Source organism: Nothobranchius furzeri, chromosome 14 (genome assembly GCF_043380555.1).
Source record: "Nothobranchius furzeri strain GRZ-AD chromosome 14, NfurGRZ-RIMD1, whole genome shotgun sequence".
Classification (NCBI taxonomy): domain Eukaryota; kingdom Metazoa; phylum Chordata; class Actinopteri; order Cyprinodontiformes; family Nothobranchiidae; genus Nothobranchius; species Nothobranchius furzeri.
In genome coordinates this window covers 33806145-33833429 of record NC_091754.1, presented here as the reverse complement: position 1 = coordinate 33833429, position 27285 = coordinate 33806145, and the positions used below count along the sequence as shown (strand labels likewise).

Below are 27285 nucleotides of genomic sequence, written 5' to 3'. Positions count from 1 at the left end.
CACCAGTGAGGTGCGTCACCGAAGGACAAAACAGGTGATGCGCCCCGCTCCACGGCAGCGAAACGCATCAGGCACAAATAAAAGACAGAAAACATGAAAGGAAATGAGCCGACATAAACGATTGCGTGTTAAATTAGTTTTTGAGGTGGCGACACCTAATTTGATGTTACTGTGGCCGTGCTCAGGATGCAGATGTCTGGAGCGCTAGGGATGCAACGATACCACTTTTTTCCAAAACGATACGATACCGATACTTGTATCTGAGTACTCGCCGATACAGATTACCGATACCGATTCTTCTACCACACAAAAAAATGCAATGAATTGGAATACAGGTTTTATTTTCTTCTCTGTTTTCAATAGGAAAAGACTGAAGTAGATAAAAAATAAAATATGTTAATATAAATGATCACAAAACTAAAATGTACATGAACAGAAATGACAAGTTACAGTGAAGTCACTTTCAAGCAACTGCATTGGTATCGGTTACTGGTATCTGTTAACTTTTACCAATACTGGTATCGGTATCTGTATCGGTACTGGTATCGGTATGATGCCGATACAGATATCGATACCAGCATCGGTATCGATGCATCCCTATGGAGCGTGTCAATGATCAGAGCTTTGCATGCGCAAGCTGGTTAAGGTTAGGATGGGGGTGAGGGGAAGGTTAAATTGCAAGAGGGTAAAGGTCACAATTCAGTCAAATGTCCGTTTTACCGCGGGTGTCAGTACCGACGCTCTGGCACAACGCGTCGCCTCCCAACGAGCAGGGGATCATTACCTGCTGTCTTTTCGAGGACTGCATCTTGTCGGTCATTATCACATGACAGCGACTAGTTAATGACAGGCATTAAAAGTCACTACAGAGCAGTGAAGTCGACTAGTTGATACAACTCCTACTAGAAAGATACGAAGAAAGCTGCAGACACAATGAAATGTGATGACCCGCTGGCGGAAAACGTTAAACCTAAAGCTCCTGGTTTTCTCTAAAGATGAACCATGGTATTGTACTCAGACGTGTCTGCAGCACCCCGTCTCCAACATCTTCTAAAGATCTAAATCTGGTCTCTCTGCCCTTTACAAGAGAAGAGCAGGAGACCTGTGAGGTGGTCACAGGAAGCTGAGGATAATCTGTGGAGATGTTTTGAGGCTATGACTGGGATGCGCTCTGTGACTCGCCGAGTGTGTGTCTGACTATAAAAACCTCTGTGCAGACACCAGAACACCCCCAATAACAAACCCTGGGTCACCAGTGACCTGAAAACGCTGCTCAACAAGAAAAGAAGATCCTTCAGGGAGGGACAGACGATTAGAGAAGCACAACACCAGCAGATGTGTTCATGTCTGTGTTTATGCTGCCGCTCACCCGCGCATCGTACTCCAGGACAAACGGAGGAATGTCGATCTGTTCGGGTTTAATGCAGGTAAAAAGCTGATGCAGGTTCTCCAGGTAACGGACCTTCTCCTTCAAACCAGACACACTGAAGGTGGTGAAGAACCACGTGGAGACCTGGACAGTTTAGACAAGGTAGTGTGAGGCACACTCAGAGTATAACCAGCTCTTGAAGACAAACTGATCGCAATAAATCAACAAGGGTCTTCTTCTTCAGAGATCCTACCTTTGCACGAAACGTTGGATGTATGAAGTAGAAGGCCTTCAGATTCCTTTTATACCTGCAACACGTGAAACACCCCATCTCAGACAGGAACAGTGTGAACACCTACAGACCAGATGTAGTGGTTGGACCAGACACGGCTGGATATCTGAACTAAATCACACAGCATTCCCTCTGAACAGAGCGACTGCTCTCAGACTCAGACACCCGAACCCTCGCTGGGTAACGAGGTCCAAGACAGTTCTCACTCAGAATCTTCACTGTTTACAACCATCTGGTTCCATCAAGCATCCATCAGTCTGATGCATCACGAACTCCTAACTGGAGTCCAGCCCTTTACCCTTGGCTAAAACCTGACCTTGTTCATTTTCGCTTCATTGCTGCATCAAACCACATCAGCGGAGGTCTCAAACTGTTGAGCTGGCAGCTACTGTTGTGGGAGAAAACCACAGCTTGTTTAAAGAGGAGAGTTCCTGATTTGACAACATCAGATGAATCTCAGACCAACAAACCCGCCGTAGCTCCGTTATAACCTTTGGAAAACCTATGGAGCTCGGCTACTGATTCAGTAGGAGGTGGCCTGGATGAGGTGGAGTTCTTCTCTTAATGGAATACTAAACTATGGTGAAGTGGTAGAACTTGAACATTAAAGCGAGTCGCTAGACTTGAGCTTTGGTACAAAAGAGCTCATAAGTCTGCTGAAGAACCAGGGACATGTCCAAACTCGGCTGGAGACGTTTGGACATCTGTTGGCCTGCTTGGGTGGAGCCAGAATGTGTCTGCTGATGAGTTGTACCAAGGGCTGGGCAACAAATCCAAAATGTATTGTTATCAAAATTTCTGACTCTTATCGAGATGAATTATCCCATGTCGATAAATTTGATAATAAAAAAATGAAAAGATGAGTGAAGGTTGGAAACATTCATGTCCCTTTAAGGGAGGGGGTGCTCACTCCCCACCCCTGTCACGTGGACATCAAGGGATAAACCATCAACCCTGCTCGATGGTCAACTTTCCTGGTAGGGTCGCTCATGAGGACAGTGGGAGGGTGAAGCTTGGTTTATGCTTGACGCGTCCCCGAGGTTCGCACGGCTCTGCGCGGCAAAATTGCGTCATTTTAACAACCACGCCCCTCCACCGCGCCTCCGCACGGCCCAAACTTTCCGCACCGTGCACCTAGGAAATTTTCTAACCACGCGGGCACGGAAAAACATGGCGGACTGGAAAGAACTAGTATGGCGGAGGTTCGTAAATACAGACCTTTGTATGATTCAGCTCTCAAAGATCACCGTGATCAACATGTTGTTAATAATTCTTGGAGAGAAATAGCTCGCACTGTCGGAAAAGACGAGGACGCAGTTAAAAAATTCTGGAATGCCACGTTGTAAACAACAGTAATTTCTACTTCTACTATGGTGTAGTGTTGGATGCATGCCGTAGAGCTCCATGCTGCCCCCTACAGTTTGGGAGAATATTGGCTCACCACAGAGACGAGCCGCATGAACCATAAACGCTGCATGTTGTGATGCGCGTTCCAGCCGCGAGCCGCATCACCAAGCGGAAAATAAATGCGTCAAGCATAAACCAAGCTTTAGGAAGCTGCATCACCATGAGTCACGTAAATATGTGACGCAACCTAATACACATGACAGCCCCATCTAGTGGGCAACCTATGTTTCTGCGCATATCTGTAGTTATCGTCCATGTGTTGTTGTTGAGGTGAAATCCTCAACATATCATGATATTGATTTTAGGCCATATTGCCCAGCCCTAACCTGATATTCCAAATCAGGGTTTTTAAGGCTCAACACTAGCAAACAACCAACGTGTAGGAGACAAGTCTCTTCACATACAGCTGTGGGTGGTTTACATAAACTCATAGAGGGATAAATGCATTCAGTTCAATGCACCGGGGCCCGCTGACGGGCTTGCCAGGGCTGGGACAGGGCACTAGATGATATTAGAAACTGGGAAGAAAACAAATACGCCCATTTAGAAAAACCTGAAAAGGAACTTTTCTAAAGGTATTCCATATTTCAATGGGAGCGCAGAACCCTGGGCTCTTCCTCACTGTTAGGGGGTCAGTGCACACCTGTATGCAGATATTCACCTACATATTTTAATAGGTGATGCTGACGGTTTTGAAAAGTCGTAATTGTTCTTCAGTGACCATTATTGACTGCAGCTGGTGAGTTTTTCATACCAATACATAAAGAATCAGCTTAACATCACCTATTAGACTGACCAATACCCAGGAGGGTGACAAAAGGGACTCCGTATAGAGGAGGATGACATCATCACAATGGCAGACTGGAACACTAAGGGTGTTTGATACGGAGACACCTGCAGCCCAGGTAAGGCTGCCCAGGTGTGTACTACCTACATCAACAAAGCAGGTATTCTTTAACCCTCCCACTGTCCTATCGGGTGACCCCTCCAGGAGTGACGTGGTGCTCACACCTCACCCCTGCCACGTGGACCTCAAGGGAACAACCGTCAACCCTGCTCAAAGGTCACCTTTCCTGGAGGGGTCACCCGATTGGACAGTGGGAGGGCTAAATGCTAGAATAAATGACTTCAGCCTGAGGCTTTTGGTGAAGGGGAAACTGGTCTGATGGAGGAAGTCTGTAGCACCTACATGCTAACACAGCGAATGACTGATCGGGCTTCCCCAGTTCAGATGAAAGAGGAAGCTGAACGTGTTCGTTCATACGAGTGATGACTGGCTGAACTTCCACTCCGTCACCGAGCAGCAGCTCGAACCTGCAGGTGGCCGTCGCAACATCTGGCCTTAGAACCAGGAATTTTCCCAGCAATAAACCAGAAACCAACTGAATGAAGATTTAGAGAAGAACACGCTGGTTTGAAGAAGCACGATGACTGTGTGGAGTTTCCCCTCCATCACAGGATGCTGGTTTAGATCTGTTCCTAGAAACCACACGAGACCAGAACTAGAGACTTTCTCCCCAGTTTCCATTTATTAGCAGAAAAATTAATGAATGGGTTTAGATCTGTGCTTGGGTGAGAATTAAAACAACCTTTTTACAGACGTTATTGTCTTTTCTGCTTTATTATCCACATTTATAGCCACGAAACTACCTACAGACTGGACAACTACCACCATAATATCCATAATTATTCAAAACAACAAACTAAAATGGTTTAGTGGCTGAAATCTAAATCAGGAAGAGCTAAAGTTCCAACTGATGGACAACGATCGGTGGCTATGAAGGTTCTGGTCTCAGAACGGCCGTGAAGAACCAAGAGTCTAAAGGCATCAAAGCTGAGATCATGGCTGAAGGTCTGCTGTAAACAATTCCTTTTGTTTAAAGGATGTGATTTTTATTAAACTAAAAGTATTCATCAGAAACGAACCTCACAGGAAATGACTAACAGCTGATGTTGGAACAACACCGAAACAACATCTGCCGAGTAAATGATAAAACGATGCTGCGTACGAGGAGAAAAACGCCCTCCGGTTCCTCAGATTTAGCTCTATTCATCCCATATTTTAGGTTTTTCAGCAGATCCACAGATCTAGATCCAGGTCCGATCCCTGGACCACATCTCCCGGGATTGGATTAGCCAAAGAAGACACTTCAGGAACTAATCCTCATCTGTGGCGTCTACAGACAACTTCCAAAGCCGTTCTCTTAAGGTTCAAGCTTATAATAAATTCTGTTCATCTATTTCCTCACATAGGTTTTATGTTTTTTGATCATTATTTAAAAAATAACTTAAATCCATCTTCAGGTTTAATTTGAACCAATACTTCTTAATATTTATCTCAGCCTGACTGGAGGGGAACCGTAAAGCCTCTTCCAGGCCTCTCCAGATCTCATACAGATGTTTACCACTGGAATGCCTTTGGTGGTTTTAATAATGACTTTTTCTAAAACTATTTTAAACTCACCAAACAAGAAACCTGAGCAGATCAGGTCCTGTTCCAAAGCTAGAAGAGAAGTTGGTCTTCTACGTTCCATAAATTCAATTCAAGTTTCCTCATACTAAGCAAGCATTTAGCAACAGTGGAGAGGAAAACTCCCTTTTAACAGGAAGAAACCTCCAGAGGATCCTGGCTCAGTATAAGCAGCCATCCACCACGACTCACTGGGGATGGAGAAGACAGAGCACGCACGCACGCACGCACGCACACACACACACATGCACACACACACACACACACACACCAACATATATACCAAGTAGTGTTTCTATGGTTACATTGTGATTTCTTAGTAAAATAAAGTGGATTTCTTAAAGGTTTTCATTAGAAAAATGAATATTTAAAGAGCAAATTGCAAGTTAGAGACTCCCATGAACCAATGTTTAGAGAAACATTTTTTACACATGCATAAATTATTTAGGCTTTTAGAGCCATTTTTGTGAGAATTTTATTTTTTATTTTTTTGTCAAACCAAGTGACGTCAGCTGAGGGAGACAGATGCCTGTCATCCAGTTCTGGAGCTCACACGGGATTCTGTGAGCTGGATCTGACCCAGAAACCAGCTCGACTGGCTCGCCGAGCCGCGCGTCTCTTCTGGTGGTTGGTTCTGACCTGGTTCTGATGGTGATGACTGGATCACATGACCTCTCTACTCTAAAACTAGCCACTCTCCACACTGAGCTGAGGCAGCACCGAGCTTCTAACTCCCTTTGGTTACGTCAGAGGTTCACATTTAGAAACAAGAGAAAGGAACTTTTACTAGAAAACTCTGCTGTTTTGTATTTTAAAACGAAATATCCACAATAAGCTTTTCAAATAGTATTTTTGGACAGCATTTTATATGAATTAGAAAGAAAAAAAACTGTAATTTGCTCTACATCAGATCTAATGTACTCTAATATCAGACTGACTTGGAGTCGACGATGTCGTAGAGGTTCCTGAAGAAGTCGGAGTTCAGATGGTTGTGTTCTCCGGTCAGCGTGTGGAAGTAAACGATCACATACTCCTTCACCGTGATGTGATCCATCACATGGATGAAGTACAACAGAGCCTGTAAACAAAGACACAACGTTAAAATCCTGATTCCTGAGCCTGACACTACCACAAAAGAACAGGATCTGGGTTGTTCCCTCTGAAACAGATGTTTGTTACCTTTTCAGGGTCAATGAGGGTCACTGGGATGTTTCGACCGACCACAACCATCACAGTCCTCCCACACATGTCCACACCTACAGACACACCACCAGTTAAAGACACCAGTACTAGATCTGAAAACCACAGAACCTCTGAACAGGATCAGGAACATCCTCGTCAAACAACCAGAGCTCTTCTGCTTTTTTACCTTTCACTGCTGAACCTTTTTGAGCTAATTTGTGTGAAACAGAATTAATGTCAATATTTACTGTCAAACGTTCGTTTTCTGCTGTTGGTTATTAACATCCATCACTCGTTAACTAAGAATAACAAGGTTTAAACCAGGCCATACTGGTTTATACCCGTCCATACTGGTTCATATATGTGGTTTTTATATGAATCTATACTGGTTAATATCTATCCATACTGGTTCATATCTGTATGTTCTGAGTTATATTTGTCTATACTGGTTTATATCAGGCCATACTGGTTTATACCCATCCATTCTGGTCTATATCTATCTATACTGGTTTATATCTGTCCATACTGGTTTATTTGAGTCCATATTGGTTTATATGAGTCTATACTGGTTTATACCTGTCCATACTGGTCTAAATCTATCTATACTGGTTTATACCTGTCCATACTGGTCTAAATCTATCTATACTGGTTTATACCTGTCCATACTGGTCTATATCTATCTATACTGGTTTATACCTGTCCATTCTAGTCTATATCTGTCTATACTGGATTATACCTGGCCATACTGGTTTATATGGTGCGATATTTCACACACACACACACACACACACACACACACACACACACACACACACACACACACACACACACACACACACACACACACACACACACACACACACACACACACACACACACACACACACACACACACACACACACACACACACACACACACACACACACAGCCTATAATCAGATCAGCCAAAGCTGATGCAGGACTGAACAACACTGCCTCCTACTGGCAAAAACGCACCACTGAGACAACCCAGTCATTCCAGTTAAACCCACAGTGAGAGGGGGAGAAAAACTAAAATATGTATTAAAGTTGTTTTCTTATTAAAATGGTCTATAATAGAGTTATAAATCTGATGTTTGTCAGTTGTGTAAAATGGTCTGGATCTGTTAAACTAGTTCATGCAGGTGATCCTGCAAAGGTGATACTCAGACACTTTATTAAGTACACCTGTTCAGTTGCTCATTAACTGCCAATCATACAGCAGCACTGACTCATCGCCTACTGAAGTGTATCCTGAGTTTAAATGGAACAGAAAGGTGACGCTGGTTGTGATGTGGTTGCTAGTACCAGACAGGCAGGTCTCAGTGTCTCAGAACCCGCTGATCTACAGGGATTTGAACCCACAACCATCTCTAAGTTTTACAGAGATCCAGTGAGCTGCAGTTGTCTGGCTGAGGTCAGAGGAGCCTGGTCAGACTGGTGTCCCTCCTGTCAGCTACGACCTCTAATCGGAGTGGCCGACGACACTTCTACATGTTTCATGTCAGCAGACACAGAACTTGGCACGACCAATCAGACATTAATAAACATGCATCAGTAAGGTTTTTTCAGTTTTTATTATGTAATTAATACTTTTAACTCGTTCACTGCCAATGACGACTAAAGATAAGATCTCTCTTTTTAATTCTCATCAGAACTCTAGCTGCAGCATTTTGGACAAGCTGAAGACGTTTAACTACATTCTGTGGACTTCCTGAGAGTAATGAATTACAGTAATCCAGTCTTGATGTAATAAATGCATGAACTAGTTTTTCAGCATCACTCCTGGAAAGGATGTTTCTAATCTTAGCAATATTCAGAAGGTGGAAAAAGGAAATCCTACAAACCTGATTAACCTGGGATTTGAATGACATGTCCTCGTCAAAGATAACACCAAGGTTCCTTACTTTGCTCTCAGAGACTAATATAATGCCAATCAGGTCAGGTGATCGACTAAGCAATTTCCTTTTCTGAATTTCAGGTCCAAAGATGAGAATTTCAGTCTTGTCTCGATTTAAAGGCAGAAAGTTTTGAGTCATCCAATTTTTTATGTCTAAAAGAAAAGCCTATAATCTTATTAGATTCATCAGGGTTAACTCAACAACTATCCCGCACCATGAGAACAAACATCTCAGCTCTAAAGTCGATCTTCATCCGCATACGTCACACGTCACGTGATCAGGAAGCAGAACATCCATGTGTTAGGAGATCGTTTTGGGACGCTGCTGTAAAAAAAAGTGAGGCGCGAACCGGAAAAGCTTCTGCCGATCACAATTCGACAACGGATTATGAAAGAACGGATAAAGCTCGAAACACACGGATTCCTCCTGATGTAAGAGGTGATTCTACTCTTTGTTTTGGTTGTTTCGGCGTCAATGTCATCCTAGCACGCAACGTTCTGTGACTCTTAAAAAAAACAGCAAAAATGGCGAGAAACGCTGGCAGCGAAGGCCGTTAGCGATCAGGAAACGGCTGGCAGCGAATGAGCTAATAATCTGATTACTTTTGCTAAATTACCATCTTTGTTTAAAATTCTTAATGCATTGTGATTCATATTAATTTAAAGTACCTGCAGAATTTTGCTACCTCCTTTTGAGCTTCCTGTAAGGGCTTCTACCTTTTAATAAACGTGGTGTAACTTTGACCTTGAGGCTCCACGTCCATCAAGAACGTTTCTACATCTTAACTGGACTTTTTCTGTATTTTAAGAAAAGACTTTTGAAAATTAATCATCAGACTCTTTCATTTTGTTGTCTTCAATACACTGACCAAGTTTATCTGTCCATAACTTTACAGGAACCATCTTTGTTCTGGGAAAAATATCATTTCTTAAGTATCGAGCGGAGATGGTTTTTGTGGCAGATTTAGCTAAAAATATACATGTTAGCAGCAAAAATATTGAGAGCTCAAGAGACTCAAGAACTCTTTTAACTCTGATTTCTTTGAAGCAAACCAGTGGACATGTCTCCAGACTCTGCCCAACACGCCCTACCTGTCTGATATAAGGCCTTCAGGGCGGCGATGTCTGACAGGTCTTCAGCTCTCGCTCGACCCAGCCAGCGACTATAGCTGCAGGATCAAAACACACAAAGAAAAACACCGTTGTTCTGTGGTTAAACAGCTGAGCACACACCCCAACTACTGAGTAGACATGCATTTACATATCGCCTCCATAGAAACTGCTGCTGTTGGATAACACCTGTTCAAACTTTGACAGGAAGGTTATTTATGATGAAATGAAGGATGTGGGAGAACTCCATCATTTGGATTTTAACTCATATTTACACAACGTTGTGTTGTGGACTTCATTTTATTAGGCTATTCAAAGAGAATCTCTGTTCAACTCAAGCAGAGAGGTCAAAGATGGCGTCTGTAGCTGGTGACAGGGGTCACGGCACCCATGTAGCTAAAATCCTCGTCCAGGTGACCACTTACTTTCTTTGGTGTTGCTTCTGCAAGGCTGCCTCTGAAATCTGTCCCTGGAGGATTTGCTTCCTCTGCTTGTCCACGTCTCCTTCCATCTGGGCAAAGGCGTGAGTCCCCACTTGACCCAAATCCAGTTCCAGACTTTCCTCTTCACCATCGTCTACATCAGTAAACAGATTGAATAAACTCAACAGCAAACGTGATACATTTTTGTTAAACTGACTCAGGTGTAAGCACTGTGGTGGGTGTCTGCTGGGGTCAGAGGGCTGTGGCAGCCATCTTGAATTGGCTCTAAAGGCGTGCGCACACGCACACGCACACGCACACGCACACACACACACAGATCTGAAAACATGACGGTGAAACAACCATAACTCAGTCAGCATCCAGGCCGAGTTTTCTCCACAACCACATGCATCACACACATTTTATCAACATCGACATGGCCATGTGTGTCGGCCAGTTGGTGTACATTAGTTGCTGGGCTTCACTCGCAAGAAGCCTGCTTGCTTTGGATCACTCTGTAGCCACATTTCCTCCTTTGAAGCACCGAGTCAGCAGACATCACCCTGGAGGTCAATGGAAGCTCAACATGGAAAACTGACTCGTTGGGTTGTGCAAAAGCTCAGATTGGCTAAAAGACAAAGTCCGGTTTACACGAGTGGTTAAAGCCGCTTTCCGGAGTTTTCTACTTTCAGAAATTATGTATGATTGTCAGAAATCCGTAAAAGCCATTATCTTATCATGTACTGTAATGTAAGCAATACATCCTTTTTTTTTTGTCCGGCAGAGCTCCGTGCAATAGGAAACTGAGCGCAGACCAGAACTAACCAATAGTGTTACGCTACAGCTTAGACGCTTCAAATTTAAGGAATACCTCGGCTGAAGCAGAGCCGATGAACTTTTCACGGACAAGAAAGTCTCCAAAATATAAATATATGAAAACACAACATGACATGAGAATAATACTCATAAAACAACGTGTTTGTCGGCTACAGAAGCACATTCATAAACTCGAAACGTGAAGTCGCCATCTTAAAAAAACAGAGTGACAGATTTTTTGTGTGATATGCTTGTCGGCCACTAGATGGTGCCATCGGATAAGAGAAACACTCCAGAAAGAGACTTTAAGGCCTGCATGAGAGTTTAAGATGCTCCTTCCTGTTTCTGAGCCAAACGAGGAAGTCTGTGAGATCCTGGTCTTTTCGTCACTACTGGAACCAAATAACAAAAAACTTTTCACAAATTCAGATGTGACAAAACTCTCCAGGAACAGAATTCATTTATTACGTTTGCTTCCTTCACACGACTTCATCTCCCTGGTTCTGTTGTAGCTCGTTGACCAAAACATCTAAACTATCCCAACCATCCTCTCTGGGTCCCTCTATGTAACCCCCTTTAGCAGAACACTCACGGTGTCACTCTGGAAATCACTCATGGTAAAAAATAAAGCCAGGAGCTGCTGATCGGCTGCACTGATGAACGGCTCCTGTATGTAAATTGGGGGGGGGGGGGGGGGGGGCTTGCTGCTCTGGAGCATAATAAAGGTGTGTGTTGAAAGAATGTCTAGAATGAATTTAGAGAGGCAACTGTTGCTGCTCATCTAACTGGGAAGGGTTAAAGGTCATTCCACCATTCTGCAGAGAGAGAGAGATGTTTTACATTTCTGAATCTTCCCAGTAGTGGGCGTGTTGCCGGGTTAAGCCTGGTTCATGCTTCTCCGTCAGCTCCGCAGGGGACAGACACACGGATTGACGGAAGCGTTTTGCTCTCATATTTCTCTGTCTCTGGACGGAGTTGCAAAGCAATTGCCCGGCAGGACAACAGAGGGCGTAGCACTGTTCTGTGGTATCCTGTCATGTATCCGGTCCAAGATGGTGTGTTTATATTGTGTTTTTTTGTATATAACAGACTTTTTAACACAGACATATTTGTCTCTCATCCTCCTCCACCGCTTCATGCGCTCACCACCTCTAAACCCACGTTTCCTGTCATTTCCGTCCACAAATAAAACGCTTGCTGCGCATCTTTTCACTCCTCCAGTCACGGGGGAATTAAATGTTCATGTTTTTAGAGTTTTTTCGCGAGGTGTTCTTCAAGCTTCTCCGTGTCTGCCGCTAGTTATCCTGGGCTCTCTTAATGTTTTTGAGGGAGCAATGGCGGCGCTGTAGACGACAGCGGTGTCCTGACCAATCACAAGCTTGCGTTGTCCGTCTCGACCTCTCGACTGACGGATGTTTAGAAAAGAGAGCTCGACTCCGTCCGTCCTTGCGGAGCTCTCCGGCAGGCCCGCAAGGACGTTGCGTGTCTCCACACTGACGCAGACGGAGAAGCATGAATCAGGCTTTAGACTGTGATGCAACAGTATGGGTTCAACAGGCATGAGCTAGCAGGTTAAAGTTAAAGATCTACTAGAAACAAGCCTGAACAGGTACGGCTGGTTAATGGTGGCAGGAGAAAACATCTGGCAGCACAACTTCTGGAAGAAATTAGACGGACCGACGTAGAGATCAACCTGTGTTGGGTCCAAGGCAAACAGTGCTGCCAGCACGGTGGTAGAGGGCTCATGGTTTGGGCTTGTTCTGCAGCCTCGGGATCAGCGAGTCCACCGTAAACTCCTCTAGAGACCAAATTGCACTGAAGTCAGATGCGAGTCCATCTGTCTGACAGATGACGACAGAACCTGATTAACTTCAAATACATAATTGTTTGGGTCTTCCTGATACATAAAAAGTGGACCTTTTTGTACACGTAACAGTACCAGCTGATTTTCTCTGATTCACCAGTAAGACGATACAATTTAACCAGTTTAAACTGGTACGTGACATTCTCTCTGGGTAGCGTTGTAGCTGATGCTGATCCATCAGCTGTTCTGTGTTTCATCAGGCTGTGAGCTTCGAGTGTGAATCCAGATGATTTCCTCCTTAGCTGCCAGGATTCATGCTTTCACTACGAAGGGTGAAAGCATGATGATTAACATGAACACATAAATAAATCAATTTCTTATGAAGGTCATGCAGCCAAAACACACACACACACACACTGTAAAGCTGCAGGGTGTTTTTTAGAGCTTCATTAGACACACACAAAGAATATTTATGTGAACAGAAGATCTAATTGAGCTTGCTTGTGTTTATTTTGCTGACCTTTAAAGCCAACGAGTGAATTTATTTGATCAAAGACACCAGAAGAGACTGCTTCCAGTTTCAAAACCAATCACGTGCAAAAAGAATCCCGTCTAGTTTTATGAAAACATGGCTGGCATGAAAGAAAAGCACATTAGATGTTCCCCTTTAATGCCTGGAATGAAAGAAGCTGTACCTTCCAGGCTGCCTGGTTTCTCTGTGATGCGGATCTGTCTCTCGGGGACGACTGATTCTCCCTCAGAGTTGCCAATGTCAGCAGGGATGAGAGGAAGGCAGGCCTTCTCCTCGGGCTCGGAGCGAGGGAAGTAGAGCGGTAACAACCTCCTGTAGACGGGCTAAAGAAAGCAGACCCAGTTCAGACCGTCATGTCAACCAGGTGGTTGTGTGGTTAACTACGGTAGCATAATAGTGCAAAGGCGTTTCTGCACGTAGTACTTCTGCAGGCCTGAAACAACCCCACCTGAAAAAGGGACAGACAGAACAAGAAGGGCGTAGCTCTGGTCTGCTGTAGTGAAGAAGCAGCTTCAGAGCTACTGCACCGCCTGTGTTCAGACCCTCATCCTGAAGATGGAGATTCTGGAGACCAGGGGCTGAAATGAGCTTCCTCTGAAGGAGGAGAGGGGTAGTAATCTCAGCCCAACAGATAAAGTGAGGCGATCCGTCACCTCCCTCGATCTCAGAGTAGAGCTGCAGCTCCTCGTTGAAGGGAGCATCTGGTTAGGATGTTAGGATATGGAGGTTTAGTGGACACATCCTGACAGGAGACCCACATCTCACTGTAGGGATTCATCCTTTCTGAATGGAGAACACCCAGGAGAGCAATGTCTGGTTTCCCGGGTGGGTGGGTGGATTTGTGCTCTGGTGTTTTAGATGTTTGAGGATACAGGAGGATCTGCAGGTGATCGAGATCTCCTTGAATCACTTTGGTCAAGACGTCCATGACACAACCAGAAGAGTGCTGTGTGTTAGAACATAGTCCTTACACAGGCAGTGAAACTTTGTGTAGCAGGAAATATTATATACCCCAGAGACTCATGAAGATGCTTCTCCAGCTTGGACTCAAGCCCACTTTGTTCCACCGACTGGAACCTCAGCCAGTGTGGGTTGGCAACAACTGCTCCAAGATGCTAAGTACTGGTGTCCTCAGGGTTGTGTACTCGGCCATCCACTGATTACACCACTGAGCTGTGAATGTGAGTAATCAGGTCATCTAGTTCACCGATGAGACCACAATAGGGCTTGGGATCGTGTCGCCCCGTTGGTGGCCTCGGAGACTTGTTGCTTGTTACTCCAGACAGCAGCAAGCTCAGGCTCGGTCTTGTGGCTTCATTTAATCCATTTTTAATTTCTTTGGTTATATTATGCAACCATGGTAAATCGCTGCTGTGCTGTGGGGTGCAGGGTGGAAAACGAGCTAATTGTTCACCGTTTTCCTGGTTGGAGGCGTAAACACGGAGACCAAGTATCTAGGAAAGTCTTGTCGGCTCGCAGCTGTAAGGCAGCCCAACATCACCTCTGGAGTAGTTTCGTTCTGATAACTTAGATGGTTTACATTTTTTTATTCATCGTTTCTCTCCTTCAACCACGACATACACACACACACACATATATACAACACACAGACACCGGTAAGCTAGTGTGGGCGCACTGACACACAACTTCTGCTACTTTGCTGCGGCTGCTATGGGATGATAGTTTTGATTGTTTTACTGGAAAAAGCAGCAAATGAAACGTTTACCCCTCATCCGCACGTTGCCATCACCTCACACCTCAAACAAGTTGGCCCAAAATGTCCGTTTTCAGAACTGCAGCAGCAACAAGTTGTCGTCAGTGCTCCAGTCGTGGGTCTTTCATACGGATCCAAACCGTTTATCATGCTGATTTTGTCCACATGCCGGTCCCCGACTTCTCCGTTTAAAATATTCCACATCCTTTTAGGGATTTTAAAATATGGTTTAACACTTCCTTTCTTCCCAAATCTGCTTCTTCTCTGCAACGTACGGTTTGTTTACACTCGTATGTCTGCGCCTATCCCAGAATGCAATGCATAATCACGTGTGATCCTGAGCCTGATAGTGGGACTCACTTGAGACAATGAATCAATGTACAGTGTAAACAAGACAAAAGGACAAAGGAAATGACCTTCAACTTTCCAAGATCACAGCCTGAGCACACGCCCCTCTACATCAGTGACTCCCGGTGGACAGAGTGATGTCCTTCAGGTTCCTGGGAGCTCAGATGTCCGACAACCTCCCCTGGTCACTGAACACCACTGGTCATGAAAAAGGCCCAGCAGGGACCGCATTTCCTGAGACTTCCTCTAGAGTGGATTCTTCTGATGATCTGATGGAAACGTCTTTTTGTTTTTGAGTACATTGCTCTGTGTGAGTACCACCAATTACAATAACACTGCTTTGAATTCATCAGGGTATCTGCAGGTTTAAGGGAGCCAAATTTAAGACCTTTTTAAGGCCACTTTGACCAAATTTAAGCAGTTTTTTAAAATTAAATTTAAGCTGTGATTTCCAGCTATTGCCTGGAACGTCGCGAACGTGGGATTAACCATCCAGTTACCATTAAACTTGCACTTCTCCATGGTGCAAGCTCCCACTAGCTTAACCAGCTAACGTGCTCATCTAATAATAGCCCCCTTTCACAACCAACTGAACGTGTACGGTTCCGCTTACGCCAACATCGGACACAAAAAATGCTGAACACTTAACTAGAAATTCACGAAAATTTTATAGAAATAAAAGAGTCTTGTTTATTGGGTCTTTGGTAATTTAAGACCTTTTAAGGACCCGCGGATACACCTGGGTTTTGTAGTTTCTTACAAGTAACTAGTCGATCACGTTTTCACATAATCTAAAGTCTAAAACACAACTAGATGGTTATGTTTTTCAGACCATCATCTGTGAAGAGCATTTAGAACACAGAACAATACAAACCTCTTCCAGTTCTGACACGGCGAACACCACCGACTCGATGCAGTTTCCGTAGTTCTCCAGGAACCTGCGCACTGTTCCTGAGGACAAACAACACACTCATAACCCTGTGGTTGTTTACAGCCGATGACCAAATAAAGCTGGAACTCATTAGCTGTGGCGGCCATCTTGAAAAGAGTTGACTTCAGAAGATACTCAGTTTCAGATGAATGTGTTTATGGTTGCGTTAAGGATTTTATTAAAATATATACATATGTATTTAGTTACCAGACTCACAAACGTTGGGTCTGTGATCACACATGTTAACATGCATCAAGTTTAAACTCCACCTCTGTGGAACGCTCCATCAGCTGTGTGGAAAAGACACTTCTGTAGGACTAGGGGCAAGACAACAGACTACAAAACAAAATAACAAATCAGGAGTCACTGATGTTTGTGTAACGGAATGAAATGACTGTTTCCCCCTCTCCTCTGACACAGGACAAGTCTGCATGAGATATGGCCTCAAGGTCTCATGCAGTCATTATAAACTGCTTCTTTCCAGCTCAAGAGAAGAATGAAGAATGGACTCTCTCCTTTTAATAAATCAAAGAACTCTATTTTAATAAAGCTAATCAAACTAAGTGTTAGTCAATAATAAGATGTGACCAATCTGTGAAATCAAAATATTAATTACTTTATTATAATCCTACAGAATATAATAAGTAATATGACTTTAAATGTTCCACTAGGACTGATCTCACGTAGCGTTAAGACGACACGTTGTTTTACTGATCCAATCAGAATCTGCCAGATCTGACGGAGGCGTAGTTCTGGTGGTGTTTGGTAAATCTGTCATCTTTTCATTCGACCATAAACCAAAACATCTGAAGTATAAAACTATGCCCACGTCATCTCCAACGCCAGTTCAAAGCGTTCTAGAGAAGATGTCGGAGTGGCCAATCCGTAACTTTCCTCTTCAGCCAAAAGAACCAACGACAAGCTGGATAAAATCTGTTGCTGTTCCACCTGCTGCAACGGTTCCTTTCAGAATAAAAGCTGAACATCACGACCCAGTTTTGGGTCTCTCTAGATGCCAACAAACTGTCGTGACCCGGGAGTATCTCAAGACTGGTGGTCAGCTGCCACGGCTGTTCCTACAGGCTTCGGCTCCATAAAGGTCAAGCTGGACCTTTACACCTCCTGATCTAGACGGGGATTTCCACAAGGGTGCGTTGACCGACAGAATGGCGTCTTATCTGTTTATGAATCTCCTAACCAAAGCTTAGCGTGAAGACATCACTTTCACTTCCCATCAGAACTAATCGTTTCTTCGGATTTCCTGGTTCTGAGCAACATTCCACATTACACCATTCACCGTCTCACTCACCTTAGTTACACCATACATTTAGTGTTTAAAGTTAGTCTAGTTTTAATTTGTTTAGTAATAAATCTTTAAACTTTTAAAACTTGACTCTCTCTCTTCTTTTGTCTCTGAATTAATACGAAGCTGTTATCTAATCCCTGCAATAAAAAGTTCCAATCTTCTGGTTAAACAGTACCCACAGATCCATAAGGTTGATTTCATATTTACTATGGAATCCTATGTCTTATGGCTTATTGAATAACATGTAAATTAACTCATTACATTTGTAATAAAATCAGCTCGTCTTACTGAAAGCTATGTGAGTAGCATCCTCCAGCGGGTAGCCCCTTTTTGCTGTGGTCACCACACAGAAGCCCACAGATGTCATCGACTGTTCTCTGCAGCGAGAAGAACAAACGGCAAACATTTAAACGGCACACTGGATCAGATATTCTGCAGATAGAGTGTTGGGTTACGCGTGTTCGCTCTGACTGAAGAAAGGAGAGCGTGACCTGCTGGTTCTTACGCTGCCAGCTGCATGATGTTCCTGTAGCAGAAGTACAGCGAGCTCTCTGCTGCCGTCCTGTACTTGGCTTTGTACTTGGGTCCCACCGTGTGGAGGATAAATCTCGCCGCCAGGTTGAAGCCTTTGGTCAGCTTTGCCTCTCCTGTTCGGCAACCTGCACACAAACACGTTTAGACTCCGCCTGAGAGGTCTTAAAACCACGGACGTTAAACCTCCATCAACACATCCTTTCATCCAGCTGTTTAAAATCTTTTATGGTTTCTGTCAAAATCACCTTTGAGTTTTAGGAGTTCATCCCTGAGTTCGGGCCCGGCCAGCTGATGGATGCTGTCAGACACCGGGTTCTTGTCGCTTAGCGACTCGTTGCTGGTGTTCACCACAGCAGTGCAGTTCAGCAGGGCAACGTCTCCGGTGCTAAGAATAAAAACACAGTATAAACAGAGCTTAGATTTAGATGTAAGTGTCCAAACAGCCTTTGGGTAATGTGGTCTTACCTGAAACATGAATTAATCTAAAATAACTCAAAGAGATTTAGATATAAACAGGGCTGGTTTAGCCCTGGTGCAATCTGCTAGACGGCGCAAAACTGCAGAATAGCAAAAAAAAAAAGTTAATTAAATGTATGCATGTATTGTAGCACCCGTATGGATGTGGAAAGGATAACCACGGCGTTACAGAAGAACAACTAAATGAGATGAATGAGCTGCACCAAACCAACACACACATCGCCCTGCCTCCCTCTCTCAACCTCCGACACACACTGCCCTTTTACAATCAGCTAGCACACATAACAGGAAAACAATACCATCCATCCATTTTCATCCGCTTATCCAGAGTCGGGTTTCGGGGGCAGCAGCCTAAGTCGAGAGGCCCAGACTTCCCTCTCCCCCCAGCCACTTGGGCCAGCTCCCCCGGGGGAATCCTAAGGTGTTCCCTGGCCAGGTGATAGACATAGTCCCTCCACCGTGTCCTGGGTCTACCTTTAGGTCTCCTCCCGGTTGGACGTGACTGGAAAACCTCACCAGGGAGGCGTCCAGGAGGCATCCTCACCAGATGCCCGAGCCCCCTCAACTGGCTCCTCTCGATGTGGAGGAGCAGCAGGTCTACTCCGTGCCCCTCCTGGATGACCGAGCTTCTCACCCTATCTCTAAGGGAGAGCCCAGCCACTCTTCGGAAAAAACTCATTTCGGCCGCTTCTATCCGCGATCTCGTTCTTTCGGTCACTACCCAAAGCTCATGACCATAGGTGAGGGTAGGAACGTAGATCGACTGGTAAATCGAGAGCTTCACCTTCTGACTCAGCTCTCTCTTCACCACGACAGACCGGTACAACACCCGCATCACTGCAGATGCAGCACCAATCTGCCTATCGATCTCACTCTCCAGTTTTCCCTCACTCGTGAACAAGACCCTGAGATACTTAAACTCCTCCACTTGGGGCAAAACCTCATCCCTGACCCAGAGAAGGCATTCTACCCTTTTTCGAATCAAAACAATGCAACATTGTTTAAACATGAACCTTACTGCAGGGCTGCTACAGTATTATGAACATTACACTCTACACACACACACACAAAATTTCCATCAGAAAGACATAAAAATAAAAATCTCAATATTTAAATTATTTGATCCGGTTGCATCACATGCAGTAGGGTTTACATTTGCAGACGGTCCCTGAGCGCTCGTGGCAGTTTCGACGGGTTATCTAGAAAAAATGAGGTTGTAGTTGGGTCACTACCTTTCCACGATACCAAAGAGGTTTGTTATGTTTCGGAATGACCTTCTGATCAGAAGTTCATGAGCCGTAAAAGTCGAATCTGGCAATAACTTTCAAACTTTACTGAAGTACGTCACTTTCCCATGAGGCCAACCCGGCGCCCCCTCCGTCTGATTAGCCTTTACCCGCTACCTGAGGAGAGTGGTTGTTTCTGATGATTCAGCTAGCTCAACATGTCAAAACGCCCTAAATGATCAGAAGTCTGGGGGAGGAAATGGGACAAGGACAGAAGTAAGGAAATGTTACAGTAATGATGTCATCACGACATTATTAGTTAGCATCCTGGGGACGTTTTACGACTAACTATGCTAACTTCTTATGATTTCAAAAGCTGAGACACGATATTTAGGAACATTTCAGTAGTTTGGAATATTTTGAGATATTTTCATGTTTTGTGTTCTGAGAATTCTGTGTTTCATAACAACTCCTTATAAGTAACTATATGATTTTCTGGTAACTTCTTATCAGTTCTGTCTGTTTATTATCTTTTTCTGATCAGAGTGACTTGTCACTTCATTCAAATTCAAAGATACTTTATTAATCCCAGAGGGAAATTAGAGTTTCAGTACACACAATTCAGAGATCAGACATACGTGGGCAAGACACATGACAAGAATTGGTGACTGTGGTCATTCGCAACCCTGAGTCGCGCTACCTTGATAGAGATCAGAGGGTTACATGAGGATTGGTTCAGGTGGAGGGAAAATAGTAGAAATGGTTTGAATTTTGCCAAAAACATTTTTCTTTTTAAATTATTGCAACAGATTATTGTTGCAATACTGATAGTATGTAAATGTCAGAGGTCACTCACTACAAAACACCCTGTTAAACAGATGCAGATCAGTCCTCAGAGATCATTTTAAAATCAGTCGTTTTAAAAAGGATTTCCATTGATTCATTGTGTTTTATGTTTTGTTTTTATTGGTTATAATTGCATTATTTGGTTATTTTTCCAACACAGCAAAGGAGTTGTTTTACTTTGTTTTTGCTGATGTTTCGGCCAACGCTGAATGTTGTTGTTTTACACGTTTACCTCTTCACTTGTTGCCAGTGATGAAAGGGAGTCTGATGTGCTTGTTATTTATCCAAAATTTGCACTCCCCAGGGTTTTTTGACCCTAATGGGAATCTGTTGGTAAGGTCTTTCTCCAACACAAAAATACTGCTTGCTTGCAGCGATTTAGGTACCTACTGCCCCCTATCGCCAGGAAAAATACACACTGTCACACATAGAGCTCCAGCCTCACAGAACAAACCCACCCCTACAGACTAGTTTGTATACACTGGTGGTAAAATATCTGTATTATTATTATCATTATCGGATGTTGTGTCAGAAAATAAAGGAGTGCTAAATCATGAGAAGCATCCTTTTGATTTGATGTTGTTTAACTTAATTTAAGTGTAGCTGCTTTGTCTCACGTGTGACTAACAGAAAACCCTCTATTTTCCTGCTATTTTTGTGCCGCCCCAGCCTGGTTTCACTCTGCCCCCAGCTATATGAATATTATTTTAACTGCAGTTGCAGCGCTGCGCCACTATAGGGGCGCTGTATCAGCAGCGGTGCACCGAAAAGCGCTAAAACCGCTGCAGAACAAGAAGATCAAAAACATGTCGATGATCAAAAATAGCTTTTCTCGCTAGTTGGTACATATCTATGGTTGGTGCTATTGACGTCCTGATTTTTCCCCAGGCTCTTCCATATCAGAGCAGGGCTGTACAGTGTTGTCTGTGCGTGTCTGTCTATTTTTAAACGTAGCACTGGTGCAACATCCTTCAATTACTATTTTCCCCAGAATTTTACTGAACAAAAGTAAGTTACTTGTAAGAAAAATGCTTTTTACTGGCGCACAGAGTGGACATCTGGATGCAGTAGAGGAAAATAAAGGAACCAGCAAAGGCAGAACCGGTCCAAAGTTTGGGATCAAAAGTGCAGCTACGCGCAGATTGGCTAATGCTAAAGCTAACGGGTAGCAGTCTCACGATCAAGTGACGCACAGAAAAATAAATGATGATCGTAAAACTAAGAAAGACTAAACTCTACAAGTGGATAAAAAGTCCCCACCATCCTGTTTATTCTGCATCCTGCAGCGCTATAGCCTGGCAAGTCTGGCCACGCTCCATTGACGGCTCTCGGTTGTGGGGCGGGTTCTACCGTTGTCTTTCAAATGATCTCTGCATGCTACTGGCAGTGTTGGGCAAGTTACTTCAAAACTGTAATGCATTATTTATTACTTGTTACCCTCATTTTAAAGTAATTCATTACATTACAATATTACTGATTTTAAATTGTAAGGCATTACACTACTTTTGCATTACTTTAAGTTACTTTCACCAATACAACTTCAATATGAATCTGGTAATGTGACGCTCAGTGAGCTCATGACATATATGTGGAAAGTGATGTGGTGTCTTGAGCTAGGGTTGCTGTTAAAAACAGTCAGATATAATAACAGTGCTTTAAAATGATTGTTTATTAAATAAAAGCAACAACAATCTGTACTCTCAGCACGCTGCCATCTTATATTAACTGAGCAGGGAGTGGGGTGGTGGGGGCTCCAAGCCTATATTTGCCTTGGTCCTCAAATGCCTTGATACGGCCCTGGATGTGGGACTGACTTCTGGGGTGATCTGATTCAATCACATGTATAATTATTAAATGCTTATATATTATTGCTTTTCACTGGTAAAAATGTGTATTGGGGATAAATCTACCTACTTTTTTTCCCTTGATTTTATTTGAATAATTTCCTGCCCTTTCTCTCTCTAACCTTCCTGCATGCTGCATGTTTTCTCCGTCTTCCAGAAAAAACTGTTTCCTAGATTTCCTACTTTCTAACTAATCAGCCAAAGGGATCTTCACATGCGCGGCGCTCCAGCAGTAATGAGTTGAAATCACTGGGGCACAGATTATGAACTCAGCTGAGTCAAAGCACGTCAGAAAAGCACAAAATACCAGAGAATATGCACTGATATGAACGATCGCAAGTGAATTATTTTGTTTTAGTGGAGCGATTTTGGGAATGTTGCAGCGGCCGCGTGCAGGACGCAGCTGAGCCGGTACCGCTGCGTCCTCTCTGCCCGCAAAGCTGAGTCCATAAATGACGTAATATATGCAGATACTGGATCTTTCTTCGGGTTTCCCGCAATTTGAATTTTTAAGGAACACATCTTGATTCTGTGTTTAAAAATGCATTGTAATTACCGCTTTACTGACAATTGTACCGAGTAAATATTACCATTTTCTTTCCCTGTAATGCCTTACATTACCACATTACAGCAAAAAGCAATGTATTACAGTAATTAATTACTTTTGTACTGCATTACTCCCAACATTGGCTACTGGACAATGAGTGTGACATACTCTTGTTTCACTCTGTTGCATCATCCCACCCACCAGGCATACAGAGTGCCCTGATTGGCCCACAAAGCGGATAAAGCTCTGTGATTTGTTCACTAAGCAGATAGAGCACTATGATTGGCCCACCATTATGGACCAATCACAGCTCTTTATGTGTTTGAAACCCCTCTAGAGAGCTGTGATTGGGCAGCCAGAGTCCTGGTAGGAGCTGCGGAGGTTCCAATGGAGCGTGCCTAGACCAAACTTTGCAAAGCAAGAATTTGGTCTAGTTCACTAGGCTAGCAGCGCTACGGATCAGAACCGCTGCAGATACGAGTCACACAGGAGCAGGAAATACGGCAAGCCGTTTTAGTATATAATACACAAACGCTTCTATCTTTGAGCTGGATTATTGCCAACCCGTACATAATGGACATGCCACCATTACACTGTTAGCTGCAGAAATTAAATGTTACTACCATTTCCAATACAAATACATGTTAATGACATGCATCAAATTTTACTGTATATATTTATGTGACTAAGATGAGTGTTATTAATACAAACCTAAAATGTTACTGAAATGTAGGTCAAATATTTAAAAATAGTTTGAACTATAAATATCAGATGGGAAAAAGGAACTAAACACCAATCTGATGCATATTATTGAGCCTTTTATAATAAGAGTCTGTTATTTCAGCCTGATAATTTGTTGTTTTATTTCATATTTTTTAGCAGCAAAACAGTTTTGTTTCACTTGTAACGTTGTCAAATGGAATATTCTATTAACCAACAGAAGCTTAGATTAGAACACTTAATAAAAAAAATATTTGGCCTTTAAAAAAATGAGGCAGTTGAACACACAGAGTATGCATGTGCTGGCGCATGGTCAGGATGGTACCACCTCTGCCTCAGTTTGAGCCAGGAAAAACCCTGCTATTGTTGGCTTTTAATTAGTTCTCTTTGAAGCCATCACATGCTTGAAGGTGCTGAGGGTCAGTAGTTCCTGATCATGTTACTGCAGCAGGAATGTGCTTCCTCCTGCTGCTGCAACACCACGCCTCCTAGAGAGGAACCGCTGCCAGCTCCAGTCTGAGTGGTCATGTGTTCCTCCACAAAGAGGCTTTGAAGCAGGAGGCCCAGGCAGCTTTCACACACACACACACACACACATACACACACACACGCACACACGCACAGACACATACACACACATGCAAAGACACACACACATGTATGCATGCAGATAAACTGATCAACTTTAAAATGCTCCTTTAGCTGACCACCTGAGGTGATGGGACCTTAATCAGCTGACTTTCATTACCATCAAAAGCCCAGGGTTGTTATGGTTACACAAAAACTCAGGTGTGAACAGGTCAAGAAGAGCAATCAAGATATAAGATCAAAGTGCAAACTGGACTGGTAATAAAACCTGTGCTGACCAGCCCATAATACCCATAGGTAAAAAAACAACGTAAAATGTAAACCCCTGTAAAACCCTAAAACCTGTGTGTGTGTGTGTGTGTGTGTGTGTGTGTGTGTGTGTGTGTGTGTGTGTGTGTGTGTGTGTGTGTGTGTGTGTGTGGTGTATGTGTGTGTGTGTTCTTGTACATACTAAATACTGAGGACCATTTTGACCATTTTCCCTACAAAGTGAGGACATATTTTTACCAGTTGGTTTTAGAGCTATGGTGTGAATTAAGCTTTAGTTAAGGTTAGAGTATGGGTATGGGTATGGGTTCGGCATAATACAGTCACAAACATGAATGTAAGTCAATGAAGGGTCCTCACTATGATAGAATGTGTGTGTGTGTGTAAACAAATTATGTCATATGAACCACTGGCAGATTTTAATCAAACTCCCAGAGTAAACGTTACACACATTAGAACTTGTTGCCTTTAGAATTAAACACGATTCAAGATGGCGTCCACACCTAATCACACCTAGCCACAACAAAAACAGCTGTAACTCAATAACAGTTTAGAGTTACCTTCGCTTCAGACTGACATGGAATGCGGGGTCTTGGGTATTCCTTTAACGATCAGACATTTATTTAACTTGGTAAATTACAGAAATGTAAATGTTTTCCTTCGAGGACTGGAATCAGACAGGTCGTTTTAGCACAAATTAGGTTTCCTTTATTTCTGACCCATTTCTCAGGTCTATGTGGTACCACAGCATGATGCTGCCACCACCATGCTTCACTGTGGGGGTGAAGTTCATTGGATACTAGTGGCATTTATTTCAGTGTACAAAACATTAAGCCTCATCTGTCCAGTGTAATTCTCCGGTACTTTATGAACATGGATTCAACAAGTTTTCATTTTTAAATCTTTAAATTTCTTTTCAGAAAACACATAACTGAAGTAAGTTTGGCTGAAACTTAAGCAACGTCCCCAAAAAGAAACAACATTGACAAAAAAAACAGCAGTGACTCACAAGAGGATGATCTTGCGGTTGATTTCTGATCTGAAGGGGAAGGGTGAAGGAAAAGCCTGAAGGCTGCGCACGCCGTCGCTCTGGTCCAGCAGTGAGTCATCGCCATCCTCCCCGAGCTGCTGCTGCCATGTGGGAAGAGACTGGATGTCCACAAACTGGGAGCGAGCGCCCAGAGGATCCATGCCCTCTGAAACAACAAGCTCACAGAGGATCGAGCCAGAGAGCTGCAAACCCAGGGAAAGTTTGATTGATCAGAGTGAATATTTGTAACAGCATCCTCCAACTGATGGTGGCGACTGTGACCGAAGCTCCACCAATTTACCCTTAAAACAGATTTAGTTCATTACTTTTTAATCACACAAATAAAGAGGACAAACTCTGTCATCTCGTCATTTCTAAATAAGTTAACAGGCTGTCATAAATCCAAATGTAAATAAATGAACCAGATTGTTTTCAGTCATTTAAACTGATGAATAACAACAGATGTTATCATTTTATCTGATTAGGAATCATGAGCTCATTTATTAATAAAAGCAGATCTGCTTTTTTAAATTCTGGGTTAGTGGTGAGTTTATTGGCTGAAAGGGGATGGTCATCTTATTTTAGCTTATTAAAACTAATCATTTATCAAGAAAACAAGACGAATCGTTTACCAGGCAGATATGAGCCTTCCATATATGCACAATATAAAAAGTAATAAAAGAAACATGTCATTAGAGGTAAAATGTCTTTTCAGCTCTTTTAACGAAGTCATGTTCTGCTTTTACGGCAGTAAATTATGTTTTGAATCGGGAACTAGATGTAAACGAATCAGACATCTCAGATGAACAGAAAAGCTTCTGTAACAAAAACAGCACATTGTTTGAAATTAAATTAAATTAAATAAACACATATTGGTGTGTTTCTGAAACAGCAGGTCTCTGAAAAGCTGCGTGACATTAAAACTAGTCAACTCAGGTCAGTGTGAGTTTCATCAGAGCAGAGAAGTGGTCGTGTTACTGACAAAAACGCATTTACTTCTCTTTGTCATCCAACCTCTTAATTTCTTTAAGAAGGCCAAGCGTGTTTCTAATCAGTTTACGCAAGTAATTTTGGTTATTTGTTTATTTTGATGGGTATTTTGTGCGTTAATCAGAATTTACCTACCTGACCAAGCCAAGGCAGTGATGGTCAGAGCGAAGAAACAGAAAAACGGCTCCGTGAGCCTCTGGACTCAAGTGTTGGTTTTGTTAATCTGAGTTCTCATGCCTACAAGCAAAGTACGCGAAAAATAAAGTTATAAAGTGCCCATGACCTGGGTTCCTCACGTAGCATGCATGCTACTAGCTAAATGCTGGACTTATCAAACAAGCTAGTTGTGGTTATACAAACATCCGGTTTGGACTTTCAACGTAAAACGTCTTGAAGGCCCTCAGCAACATCCCCTCTTGTTTTTTTTTTATTTGTTCATTTGTGATTTACTATTAATTTAGTCAGTACAAGACAATAGTAAATTTACCATTACAATTTTAAAATATTAATTCCATTTTTTATTTGAGACCAGAATTGGTTTGAGGTTGCCATTTATGCCTCAGCAATCTCAAAGGCAAGACATTGTAAGATGGG

The 27285-nt window shown here is 43.1% G+C and overlaps 1 protein-coding gene across 2 annotated transcripts in view; it reads right to left on the bottom strand.

The window, feature by feature from the left end:
- The window catches only part of gdap2 (ganglioside induced differentiation associated protein 2), a 35487-nt gene extending 8523 nt beyond the window's left edge, over positions 1-26964 (bottom strand). For both annotated transcript variants that reach the window (XM_015965832.3, XM_054746598.2), the window contains exons 1-13: positions 26827-26964; positions 25681-25904; positions 18402-18541; positions 18128-18281; positions 17911-17999; positions 16260-16336; positions 13487-13646; positions 10175-10325; positions 9732-9808; positions 6718-6794; positions 6477-6616; positions 1623-1677; positions 1370-1513 (exon numbers count right to left, since the gene is read on the bottom strand). In XM_015965832.3, coding sequence (XP_015821318.1) covers positions 1370-1513; positions 1623-1677; positions 6477-6616; positions 6718-6794; positions 9732-9808; positions 10175-10325; positions 13487-13646; positions 16260-16336; positions 17911-17999; positions 18128-18281; positions 18402-18541; positions 25681-25862 — 1446 coding nt within the window. In that variant the 5' untranslated portion in view covers positions 25863-25904; positions 26827-26964. The remainder of the gene's footprint in view (positions 1-1369; positions 1514-1622; positions 1678-6476; positions 6617-6717; positions 6795-9731; positions 9809-10174; positions 10326-13486; positions 13647-16259; positions 16337-17910; positions 18000-18127; positions 18282-18401; positions 18542-25680; positions 25905-26826) is intronic.
- Between the last annotated feature and the right edge of the window lie 321 nt (positions 26965-27285).